Source organism: Prionailurus bengalensis, chromosome B2 (genome assembly GCF_016509475.1).
Source record: "Prionailurus bengalensis isolate Pbe53 chromosome B2, Fcat_Pben_1.1_paternal_pri, whole genome shotgun sequence".
Lineage (NCBI taxonomy): Eukaryota > Metazoa > Chordata > Mammalia > Carnivora > Felidae > Prionailurus > Prionailurus bengalensis.
In genome coordinates, this window is record NC_057349.1 from 142,321,013 (window position 1) to 142,334,247 (window position 13,235).

General features: G+C 40.3%; 1 protein-coding gene across 2 annotated transcripts in view; it reads left to right on the plus strand.

Annotated features, from left to right (window-relative positions):
- The window catches only part of SNX9 (sorting nexin 9), a 126,588-nt gene that overhangs the window by 95,420 nt on the left and 17,933 nt on the right, over positions 1-13,235 (plus strand). For both annotated transcript variants that reach the window (XM_043593111.1, XM_043593113.1), the window contains 2 exons: positions 7,131-7,261; positions 11,954-12,057. In XM_043593111.1, coding sequence (XP_043449046.1) covers positions 7,131-7,261; positions 11,954-12,057 — 235 coding nt within the window. The remainder of the gene's footprint in view (positions 1-7,130; positions 7,262-11,953; positions 12,058-13,235) is intronic.

Below are 13,235 nucleotides of genomic sequence, written 5' to 3' on the forward strand. Positions count from 1 at the left end.
ACCTGGTAGGGAAATCCTAACAAGCACAAAATAATACCTGAAGTCAGAGTTTGAAAATAAACCAGTGACGTCAGAAAATTTTTCAGGAGGAGTAAGCATTAATTAATTCGTTAATTAATTTCAGGCAAGGAGTAGGTTTTAAACTCTTGGTATAATTCACTTTCTCACGTGGAGAATTCAGTATAGCCCAGCTTCATGCGGGCTCACTGGGTCTCTTCTGCCCAGGAGGTGAGTCATCTTCTTTCCAAGGGATGAGACTTTGTTTCTTCATAGTCTTATTAGCTTCTATAGCATTTAATCTCTACTGAGATTTGAAAAATTTGAAGTATTTTAATATCTAGGAAGTGTCCTGATCCATCGTGCTGTTTGGGTGACTCTTTCTGAGGTAGTGAGTTTTTGTGGTATGGATCCGGAATGCTCTTCTTTCTAAAGAAAGTTGTGCTTATTTGTACTTGTCATTTCTAAAGGAAAGGCCAGCCTGTAGTTTTTAAGTTTATTTTTAAACGTACATACAGTAAATTAACTCCTTTTGGTGTATAGTTTTAGGAGTTTTGGGACACCTGGGTGACTAGTCGGTTAAGCATCCTACTCTTGGTTTTGGCTCAGGTCATGATCTCACGGTTCATGAGTTCGAGCCCCACATCAGGTTCTGTGCTGTCCATGTGGAGCTTGCTTGGGATTCTCTCTCTCTCTCTCTCTCTCTCTCTCTCTCTCTCTCTGCCCCTCCCCTGCTCTCTCTCTTTCAAAATAAATAAACTTAAAACCAAAAAGTATTAAAAAAAAAAAAAAGTTTTGACAACCACTATGGTCTTATAACCACCACTACATTCAAGGTACAGGAAGTCCCCCCACCTCCCCAAATTCCCTTGGGCTTGCCCCTTTATCTTCATCCCCTCTCCCCAGTTCTAACCCATGGCAACACTGGTGTGTTCTTTGTCTCTATAGTTTTGCCTTTTCCAGAATGTCATTATAAATGGAAGCATATAGACCTATCTGAGAAAGCAAGAAAAATCTCATACGACCCAACCTTACTCCTAAAGGAGTTAGAAAAAGAACAAACGAAGTCTAAAACCAGTAGAAAAAAGGAAATAATGCAGAACAGAAATAAATGAAATAGAAACTAAAAGAACAGTGGAACAGATCAATGAAACTGGGGGGGGGGGCCTCAAAAAAATTGGTTGCATACAGTGTGTACTCTTTCAATTATGGCTTCTTTCTCTTGGCGTTGTGCATTTGAGATACACGCGAGATGTGTGCATCAGTTTCTTTTTATTGCTACTTCCATAGTTTGTTTCTCCATTCACTCGTGAAAGGTATTTGGGTTTTCAGTTTGGGGCATTTATAATAAATAAAGCTGCTGAAAACATTTACATGCAGGTTTTTGTATAAGCGTAAGTTGTCATTTCTCTTGGGTGAATACTTGAGAGTGGAATGACGGGGGCATTTGGCAGGCATATGTTTCATGTTTAAGAAATTGCCAAACTGGGGTATGTGGGCGGCTCAGTAGGTTAGGCGTTCGACTCTTGATTTCGGCTCAGGCCGCCATCTCGCAGTTGTGAGATCGAGCCCTGCATTGGGCTCTGCACTGAGCATGGAGCCTGCTTGGGATTCTCTCTCTCTGCCCCTCCCCCCTCAAAAATAAAGAAATAAGCATTAAAAGGAAGGAAGGGAGGGAGGGAGGAAGGGAGGAAGGGAGGAAGGAAGGAAATTGCCAGACTGTTTTCCAAAGTGGCTGTACCGTTTCGGAATCCCCGCCAGCAGTGGATGAGGGTGTCAGGAGCCCCACATCCTTGCTTGCACTTTTGGTAACGTCAGTTTTTCTTTATTTTAACGATCTATTAGGTATGTAGTGGTACTTCATCATGGTCTTAATTTGCATTTCCCTTATAACTACTGTTGAGCATCTTTTCATGTGCTCATTTCCCTTCCATATATTTTCTTTGGTGAAATGTCTGTTTGAATCTTTTGCCCATTTCTTATTAGGTTGTTTTTTTCATTACTGAATTTTGAGAGTTCTTTACATTCTGGAAATAATATAATCTGCAAATAATTTGCCCCGGGTGTGGCTTATCTTTCTCTTAACAGTGTTTTTCGCATAACAAAAAGCTTTTAATTTTAATGAAGTTCAGAGTACCAATTGTCTCTTTTATGGATTGTGCTTTAGGTATCATGGTGAAAACCTGTATGCCTAATCCAAGTTCACGCTGTTTTCTTCAGAAGGTTGTGTAGTTTCAGGTGCATTTTGAGTTAGTGTTTGTGTAAGATGTGAGGTATAATGAAGTAGAAGTTTATGTTATGCATCTGGATATCCAGTGATTCTGGTACTACCTGTTGGAAAGACTATTCTTTCTCTGTTGATTTCCTTTGCATTTTGTCAAAAATCAATTGAGCATATTTGGTGGGGTTTTTTTTTTATGTTTTTTTTAATGTTTATTTACTTTTGAGAGAGAGACAGAGACAGAGCATGAGCCGGGGTGGGGCAGAGAGAGAGAGGGGAAGACACAAAATCCGAAGCAGGCTCCAGGCTCTGAGCTGTCAGCACAGAGCCCCCCGCGGGGCTCGAACTCACGAACCGTGAGATCGTGACCTGAGCCGAAGTCAAACGCTTAACTGACTGGGCCACCCACGTGCCCCAATTTGGTTTTGTTTCTGGGCTGTATTCTCTTCTGTTTTGTGTCCATCCTTTTGCCAATACCACAGTGTCTTGATTCATGTAGCTCTATAGTAAATCTTTAAATCAGGTAGTATAAATCCTCCAACTTGGTTCTTTTCCAAAATAATTTCACGCTGTTTTTCTTTTGCCTTTCCAAATAATTTAAGAGTCCATTTGTAGATATTTGTAAAAAATCATGCTGGGACTTTGGTATATATACAGTTCGTAATTGTTATATCTTCCTAATGAGCTTTTTTGTCTCTAGTGGGATTTCTTGTGTTAAAATCTGTTTTGTCTGATGTTAACATAGTCACCCCGGTTCCCTTACAGTTACTGTTTGCATGGCATATCTTTTCTCATCTTTTACTTTGAATCTGTTAGTGTCTTTGAATCTGTATCTCTTGTTGACAGCATCGTTGGAGCTTGCTTTTTTATCAAGTCTCGCAACCCGTGCGTTTTGATTAGAGTTTTGACACCGTTTATATTGAATAATTATTGACCCAGTTAGATTTACATTTGCCATTTTGATATTTGTCTTCCATGTGTCTTGTTTGTTCCTCCTTTAGTGCCTTTCTTTTGCGTTAAACATTTTCCAATATGCTGTTTTAATTTCTCTCACTTTTCCACTAAATTTTAAAAATTATTTTCTCAGTGGTTACCTCGGAGGATACTACGTGCATCTTTTTTTTTTTAACTTTTTTTTAATGTTTAGTTTTGAGAGAAAGAGACAGAGTGCGAGTGGGGGAGGGGCAGAAAGAGAGGGAGACCCAGAATCCTAAGCAGGCTCCAGGCTCTGAGCTGTCAGCACACAGCCCAACACAGAGCTCGTACCCACGAACCCTGAGATCATGACCTGAGCCGAAGTCGGGCGCTCAACTGATTGAGCCACCCAGGTGCCCCCTGTGTACATCTTTTTTGTAATGTTACAATGCACTTCAGATTAATACTCAATTCTAATAAAATTGATAGAAACTCTTCTCCATTATAGCTCTGATTCCCTCTTTTTATGCTACTGTCATCATGTATATCATAAATCCAGCAATATGGTATGATAATTATTGCTTTCTACAATCTTATGTCTTCTAAAGAAGAGAAGAAATTAGAAAAGAATACATATTTTATGTTAGCCCACATATTCCTGGTGTTCTTCATTTCTCCCTGTGAATTTAGGTAATTTCCTTTTAGCCTGACGTACTATTTTTTTTTAACCTGAAGGGCTTCTTCTAGTATTTCTTTAATACAGCTCTGCTCTCAGTTAATTCTCTCATCTTTGTTCATCTGAGAATGTCTTCATTTTGCCTTTATTTTTGAAGGATAAGTGTGCTGGTTATAGAATTCACAGCTGACCGTTTTCCTTCAGCATGATGAATATGTCTTTCCGTGGCTTCTGACCTCCTTTGTGTCAGATGACAAATCAGTCAGTTCTTTTGATTACACACACACACACACACACACACACGCACGCACGCACGCACACATTCCACTATACAAAATGAGTCATTTTTCACTTGCTGCTGTCAGGGTTTGTTTCTGTCTTTCGACAGTTTGATTCTGTTGTATCTTGGTGTGGATTCATCCTCATATTTATCCTATCCAGGTTTGTTGAGCTTCTTGGAAATGCAGATTAAAATTTTCCATCAAATTTGGGAAACTTTGCCCTTTTATTTCTTCACATATTTTTTTTCTTCTTCTCCTTTGTGGACTCCCACTGCAAGTATGTTCACGTGTTTTGTTTTCTGAAGCATGGTTCAGCCATTTTTTTCTCTCTGTTCTTCAGATTAGATAACTTTTTTTTTTTTTACTTCTTATAAATGTTTTTTTTTTTTTAATATGAAATTTACTGTCAAATTGGTTTCCATACAATACCCAGGGCTCATCCAACAGGTGCCCTCCTCAGTGCCCATCACCCTCACCCCCCCCCCACCCCCCATCAACCCTCAGTTTATTCTCAGTTTTTAAGAGTCTCTTATGGTTTGGCTCCCTCCCTCTCTAACTTATTTTTTTCCTTCCCCTCCCCCATGGTCTTTGTTAAGTTTCTCAGGATCCACATAAGAGTGAAGACATATGGTGTCTGTCTTTCTCTGTATGACATATTTCACTTAGCATAACACTCTCCAGTTCCATCCACATTGCTACAAAAGGCCACATTTCATTCTTTCTCATTGCCAAGTAGTATTCCATTGTGTATATAAACCACTATCTTCAGATTCACTGATTCCTTCTTCCGCCATCTTGAATCTGCATTTGAGCCTCTACAGTGAATTTTTAATTTCAGTTACTGTATTTTCAGCTCCAAACATTTCATTCTATTTATTTGTAAGTTCTTTTTCTAGAGAATTTTTATTGTTTGATTCCGTGTCCTATTTCTCTGCATTTTTAAACATGACTTTAGCTCTTTGAATGTATTTCTGGAAGCTGCTTTGTCTGCTAAATTCAACATCCAGAGATACTTAGAGATGGTTTCTGTTGACTACTTTTTTGTCGGTATGGGTTATACCTTGCTTTTTCTCTGCATATCTCTTAATTTTTTGTCAAAAACTGAAAATTTTAGAGAATATATTTTAGCAACTCTCAATTCTGATTTTTTATCTCTGAAGGTTGTTGTTTCTACTTTATGTTTATTTGATTGTTTGGGAAGTAATTTGCTTAGGCCAAGTCTCTGAATTGTCTCTCCCTTTATTTTTTTAAATTTTTTTTCAACGTTTATTTATTTTTTTGGGGACAGAGAGAGACAGAGCATGAACGGGGGAGGGGCAGAGAGAGAGGGAGACACAGAATCGGAAACAGGCTCCAGGCTCTGAGCCATCAGCCCAGAGCCCGACGCGGGGCTCGAACTCACGGACCACGAGATCGTGACCTGGCTGAAGTCAGATGCTTAACCGACTGCGCCACCCAGGCGCCCCTGTCTCTCCCCTTAAAGTTCAGTTATTTTTATTTTTTAAGTTTGGCTCCCTGGGGCTCACCCTTGTGTCTGTATAGATTAGCAGTAAGCCTGCCTCAAGCCAGTACGGCTTCTGTCCTCTGCTGATGGGTCTTTGGGTAGGGGAGTGCATTCAAAGATCAGGTAGTTTTCAAGTTAGCCACCCTGGCTTTTACTTTTTTGCGGACCTTTTGTGTTTCCTTTACAAGTGTGTGCAGCCTCAGAATTGGCCAGGAATGTGTGGCTGACTCGGATTCCATCTGGTCTCCACTGTTTCTGCACACAGCCTCAGTCCGGAAAATGCTTGGCTGGACCACACAACCTTGGCTAGTGGGGTCATTGGCCCTCTCTGTTCCCCAGCCTCTGGATCGTCACGGCCACCACCACTGAGTATGAGCATGTCCCCCTGCTCCAGGTCAAGTGAGCCTTTTTCCTCGCCAGGGAACCTGCAGTGGCCAGCCTTCACGTTCACAGTCTGCTCTGCACTGTCAGAACCTCCATGTCAACCGGGGAGAGGGTGGGGAGGTACAGGGGCCACAGGGGAGATGAGAGCAGCCCCACACCAGACAGAACGCCACAGATTTCCATAAAGTTCAGCAGTTTTGCAAGTATAAACACTTCTCACATGGCTGTTTGCCTTTGGTTGATTTCCAGAACACTTATTTTTGGTTCTGGGTTCTGTCCAGCTTTATAATTGTTTTGGGAGGATGGGAATAGCTGATTGCCTCACTCAACTGTAGCTGGTATTTTCATCTCCAGGAGCCTTTTAACGAACAGAGATTTTGTTTGGTAGACTTAAAACATTTTCAGTGTTCACTTGATGTTTGGTATGTCAGGCTTGTTAAGCTGATTTTCTGCTTTTAAAACAGAAATACCACTCATTTGGCTATGTTTTAGAATGGTCATAAGTTCTGGGATAGTAGCTTTACTGCATTCGTGGAAAAATTGCTTTTTCTATTTTTGGTTTAAGTACGTTAAAAAACAATGAAATAAAGAGCTACGGTCTTGAGCTACTTTTCATAAATACTAAATTTGAGGTTATATTGCATTTGGACACATTTTTATAGATATAAAAATTTTACATACTTTGTAAGGATTACTTATTAAATTCCATTCTTTCACCCCTTTCTGCCTACAGACTTCATATGGCCACGCAGGACTGGCATAGTCTTAGTTTATCAGAAAGAGGAAGTTTTTCATACTTAGATAAGATTTGCTTCTAAATTTGTTGAATACTCAGGGATCCTTGAAGAAAATAGTACTTTGTAGCTGTGATTTTTCTTGTCACAGCTACAAAATTTGTTAATCTGTTAAATCAGAATCTCATCCTTAAAAACTAAAAAGCCTGTTGTATCTCTTTCCTGTAGCTCTTTGAGCATCCGCTGTGTTACAGCTTGTTTTTAGGTTAGTGTTTTTAATTTAGTGAAAGATCACTATGGTTTTACCTTGTACTAAATAACTTTCTACCAAAGACCCAGTAGATACAAACGGCTTTCATTTGTGCTGACGGTAATCCGCTTTAGACAGGGGTGTATATCACTCTTGTCCACCTTGCAGGTCGCTTTGAAGAAGAATTTATCAAGATGCGCATGGAGAGACTTCAGGCATGGGTGACCAGGATGTGTCGTCACCCAGTCATCTCAGAAAGTGAGGTTTTCCAGCAGTTTCTAAATTTCCGAGATGAAAAGGTAGGACCTTTTGTTATGACAGTCATCGATCATATTGAGAATTGTCACATTCATACCAATTTTATGTCTGAAAGTTAAAATTATGTTGACTCACTATTTCTCATTTCCTCCAAAGACAATGAGGGGACAGAAACCTAAATCCTAAGCATGGGAAATTAGTCATGATAATGTGGAAGAACCGCTTGCCAGAATGGTTTTCCATCAGCTGGGAATGGATTGGCCCAGAGTGGGCAGGAGGTGAAGGATATGATAGGATGAGGAATGAAAACTTTTCCTGGATGCTTTTAAAAATAGGATAGGCCCCAAACTATGCAGGATATTATCAGTGTGAAGTGAGGGAAACAGAGTGAATGATTTCTTAAGCTCACATTTTGACCTTGCAGTGTAATAACGTTAAGAAACAAAAAGTAGATTCAGCATTGGACCAGCCTTCTCCAAGCCGAGGCGTTTTTCCAGAATGGTAGTCGCAAGTCCAGACTAAATGCTAGTCTCTCTTTGTCCCGTAGATAGTCATTCTGCCAATGGCCACGTATTTGTTGAAGGTCAAGAAACCATTGGCTGTTTAACATCTCATTATTGTCTGCTTTGGAGATGGTTCTCTCTCTCCATAAACTTCTGCTGTAAATTGTACCTTTTTATTCTGAAAGATGTTTTCTCCATGTTTCTCTTACAACAAAGATGACATATCTTAGAAAGCAATGTAAAGAATAAAAGCATAAGTTTTTATAGGAGATAGGGAATATATTACAGTCCTAGAAAAAAAAGTCATGAAATTATTTTCGTGTTTTATTAAATTAAATACCGGAATATTATATACTTTGTTGGAACTTTCAGGCAGAGATTTACTTGCTAAACTGCTTTGTAGTACTTTTCCCTTGTTAACATGAATGCATTTATAATAAGTGTAAATAATCAGGCTCTGTGTATGTTTACAGACCTACGCATACACTTAATATTGTACAATTATTTGGGCCTTATTTTCAGTTACTGCTTATTTCTAGAATTGGCGGGCTTATTTGAGTGTGTGGCATGTAACCAGGCCAGGAACTAGAAAACACTGAGGTGCTTCAGCAATTTTTGGTCAAGATTGTAGGTCTAGACTTGCGCCTGCTTTGGACAAGTCTGGTTTGTCTGGTGAGATGTGATGTCAGTCACAGTGTGCCGTGAAATCATACAGTGGTGAAACACTAGGTTCTTTGAGGTAGTTCTGGCCATCAGTTCTGTTACTTTGGAGACACGAAAGCTGCATGGAATCCCTTCCCAACTTTCTTGCCTTGCTGGTACCCACAAGGCTCAAACAGAAGTCCTGATTTTCCAAAGATTTGATTTAGAAAGCGCTTCTAAAGGTTGTGTTCAATACAGAATATTATTATTAAAAAAAAAAAAAGAAATCTGGACACTGGGGCTTTAGGATTTGATATAATAGGAAGAAGAAAGAACCTGGGAGTCAGGACACTTGAGCTCTAGTCTGGGCTCTGCTGCAGGCTCCCTCTGTGATCTTGGCCTCGGCATTTGATCTCTTTGGGTCACAGTTTCCTCACCTGCTAAATGAGGGTGTAAAACTAGATACTCACTGAAAGCTGTGATTCTTTGGCCAGAAGTAGCTCATGTAGATGGATGGACGTAGGTAATCCCAAAGACCCGAGGAGAAATTACTAGAAATAAGTGGTTAGTAAGATAGCTGGATGCAAGACAGCACATATTTGCATACCAGCAATAAACACAAAATGAAAATCTAAAAAAAAAAACTATCACAGTAGCATCAAAAATATATCTAGGAATAAATACAAGAAAATGTACAAAAAACTCTACATAAGAAGCTTTGATGTGGTGGTTCCTGGGTGGCTCAGTTGGTTAAGCATCCAACTCTTGATTTCAGCTCAGGTCATGATCTCACTGTGAGATTGAGCCCCATGTCGAGCTTGTGCTGACAGTGCAGAGCCTGCTTGGGATTCTGTCTCGCCCTCTCTCTCTGCCCGCCCCTGCTTGCATGCTCGCGCTCTCGCTCTCTCTCTCTCTCTCTCTCTCTCTCTCTCTCTCTCAAAATGAATAAACTTAAAGCTATAAGGAGTGCCCGGATGACTCAGTCGGTTAAGCATCTGACTCCTGGTTTGGCTTAAGTCATGATCTCCCAGTTAGTGAGATTGAGACCAACATCGGGCTCAGCGCTGACAGCTTGGGATTTCTCTCTCCTCTCTCTCTGCCCCTTCCCTGCTCGCTCACTCTCTCTCTGGCTCTCTCTCTCTCTCAAAAAATAAATAAGTAAACCTTAAAAAAAAAAAAAGCTGTGAAACATTTTTGAGAGAAATAAAAGAAAACCTAGCTAAGTGTTCCATGGAATTGGGGAACAGAAAAGATGCCACAGGTGGAAAATCAGAGCACTAAGAACAGCCTAGCCAAGGTACTCTTGAAAAAGAATGAAGTAGGAAGAGGGCTTTATTGGATATTAAGACCTGTTATAAAACTAAACTAACTTTAAAAGCATGGTATTGGCATAAGGCCAGACAAATAGATCAGTGGAACAGAATAGAAGGGACACGATGTGAGGCAGAGATGGTCCAAAGTCCAGTGGGGATAGGACAGTCTTTCCAGTGAATGGTGCTGGGTCACTTGGGTGGCTTCATTGGGGAAAAATGAAATTTGGTCCCTACCGCACAACAGTCTACTATTGATTTTGTTAGGGTTGACATTGGTGTTGTGATTATGTATTTTGAAAATGTGGTCTTCTGTATTAAAGTCATATAATAGCCTTCTCTATATAAGGTATTTATAGGTGAGGGGCACCTGGGTGGCTCAGTTGGTTAAGCATCCAACTGTGGCTCAGGTCATGATCTCAAAGTTCATGGATTCAAGCCCTGCATCAGGCTCTGTGTTGACAGCTCAGAGCCCAGAGTCTGCTTCTGCTTCTGTGTGTGTGTCTCTCTCTCAAAAATAAATAAACAATTAAAAAAAAAAAGGTATTTATAGGTGAAATGATACCATATCTGGGACTTCCAGTAAAATCAAGGAAAAAAATGCAGAATGGAGGAGAATAGAAAAAACAAGATTGGCAAATGTTGATATTTGTTTTGCAGCTGAGTCTGAGAGGGGAACTGTTAGACTTTTCTGTGTACTTTTATATGTATTTGGAAGTTTCCATTGTATAAAGTTTTTAAAAAAATCATTTCCAGGTGGTTTGCAAGTCTAATGTGAAAGGCAACACATAAAGCTTCTAGAAGGTAACATAGGGGAATATCTTCATACCCCTAGTGGAGGGATGGATTTCTGAAATATGACACAAAAATGACTAATCACACAGGAAGAGGTTGATAAATTAGACTGCATTAAAATTAAGAACAGCTGTGTATCAAAAGAAGCCTCTAAAAGTGAAAAACAAGCTAAAGTTACGAACATTTAGAACCAACTAAAGGGCTGCCTTTTAGAATATAGGAAAACACATACAAATCCGTAAGAAAGATAATCAGCCCAGTTGTAGGGTTGACTTGGTAAGGTACTTCACAAAAGACAGTATCTCAGTCATCAACAAATGTATGGGAAAGTACTTAATCTCATTAGTCATCACGGAAATGCAAATCAGAAGTACCGAGAATAGTACTACCCACTAGCCAGAAATGGCTGAACTAAACCTAGCGTCTTAGTGAGCTCAGTCACACCTGCTGGTGGGTGTGCAAATGGGTGAGACCAGTTTGGAAAGTCACCCAGCGTTACCTACTAGGGCGAACATTTTCTGCCCGCATCGGGGCACATGTACATAACATCTTGCTCAACCACCGCCCTCCTGCCCGCAGGGCCTCGGGTGGCTACCCGTAGTAGAATGAACAAACTGGGGAGTGTTCAGGCAAGAATGGAACCAATGACCTGTGGCTCCACCAACAATGTGGCTGTAGCTCCTAAGCACAGGTTGAGCCAAAAAAGCCAGACACAAAGAATACATGGTAGGGTGGTCTTCACCAGCTCGGAAACCCAGCCAACCTACCCATGAGGGACTTGTGTCTAGAGGGTATAACTTGAAAGAAAAGTGAGGAACTGGTAACTATAAAAGAGGATAGTGGTTACCTTTGTGGGGGAGGGCAGGGGTCAGGACTGGGAAGGGACACGAGGGGCCTTCTGGAATGCCAGCTTGTTTCTCTTGGCCTTGGGGTAGGTTACACAGCTATTATCTTACACTTTGTGAGAATTGGTCGCACTGTATATTATGGCTTTAGGCGCTTTTCTGTGTGTGTGTGTGTGTATGTGTGTGTGTGTGTGTGTGTGTGTGTATAGATAGATCTTTATAGATCTGTCTTACAAAAAAATTTTTTTTAAAAAATAGCTCATAATATTGGTTCCTATCTTATATTTTAGAAAAGCTTTCACCTTTTTTAAGAAAACATTTAACCTAAAACTTTGAGGTACTTGGTCAGGAATATAGGGTGTGTTCGTGTTCACTGTTATATTGCTGTGCGTTGGGAAAGGATAGGGATTGAGTCCCCTCGCTCTGAAGGGACTTGGGCTCACAGGGACCGTTCTGCGCATTGGCACGTGTTTCGTGTACAGAGATTACATCTGGGGTGTGCACACTCCCTCGGTGGAGAGGACGATGGCATGGGAGCTGTGGTCGACAATTAGAAAGATAGTCAGTGAGCCAATCGCATTAGGGAGTTTTGAAAGACTGTGCTGTCCACGGTAACATTATAATGTTCTTATTTGCAGGAATGGAAAACTGGGAAGAGGAAGGCTGAGAAAGACGAGCTGGTAGGAGTTATGATCTTTTCCACCATGGAACCGGAGGCCCCTGACTTGGACTTACTAGAAATGTAAGAGAGATCAGCCTTTCCTTCCTCCCAAACCTGTGTCCACCTCCTGTGCTCGCAGGCCGGGGAGGCTGTGGTTGGATGATGGGGAGCACATCACTTGTGCAGGGAAGCGTTGTCTTTCTAGCTGTAGCGTCAGATTGAAGTCTGCTTCCTTTTTACCTTGAAGTCTGTGATTTCATAATGGACATGGTGGTTTCTAGTTACCTCTAATAAAGCATGATAATTTCAACAATAGCCACATTATGGAAAGAGCCTCAATGTCCATCCACTGACGAATGGATAAAGAGGATGTGGTTTATATATACAATGGAATACTACTTGGCAATGAGAAAGAATGAAGTCCTGCCATTTGCAGCAACATGGATGGAACTGGAGGGTATTATGCTCAGTGAAATAAGTCAGAGAAAGACAGATACCATGTTTTCATTCATATGTAGATCTTGAGAAACCTAACAGAAGACCATGGGAGAAGGGAAGGGGAAAAAAAAGAGTTCCAGAGAGGGAGGGAGGCAAACCATAAGAGACTCTTAAATACAGAGAACAAACTGAGGGTGGATGGCGGGAGAGGGGAAAGCAGGTGGTGGGCATTGAGGAGGGCACCTGTTGGGATGAGCACTGGGTGTTGTATGGAAGCCAATTTGACAATAAATTGTATTAAAAATGAATAAAAATAAAACATAGGTCTGATTAAAAAAAATAATAATAAAGCATGATAAAACAAAGTGGCACAGAACCAGCGCATGCCTACATGATATTCAACAAGGCAGAAATCTCTGAACATTGCCTCAAAGGAAGTAAATCTCTAACCTGCAGTTTTGTGCTATTTTTTCATCTGTTGTTTCTAATTATGTAATTTTTTTTTTTTTTTTATGAAGGCTTGGTTGAAAATCTGGAGTATTCCTTTTCTATTTAAAAACTAACTAGAAATCTTGGGGCTTTTTTTAAGAAGTTTTTTTTCTTATTATAAAATTCTTGCTTATGGGTTACCAAATGTGTAGACAAGGAAAAAAAAAAATGTTACAACTTCCCAGAGAGAAAAAATCAATGTTAATATGTGTTGACCTAGGTCTTCCAAAATCTCCTCTGTGCATATGTATCTAATAGAAAAATTGTTTAAGCAAAAAAAGACCTCACACTATGCATTCTGTTTTATAAGCTTTTTTTTTTTTTCATTTAGC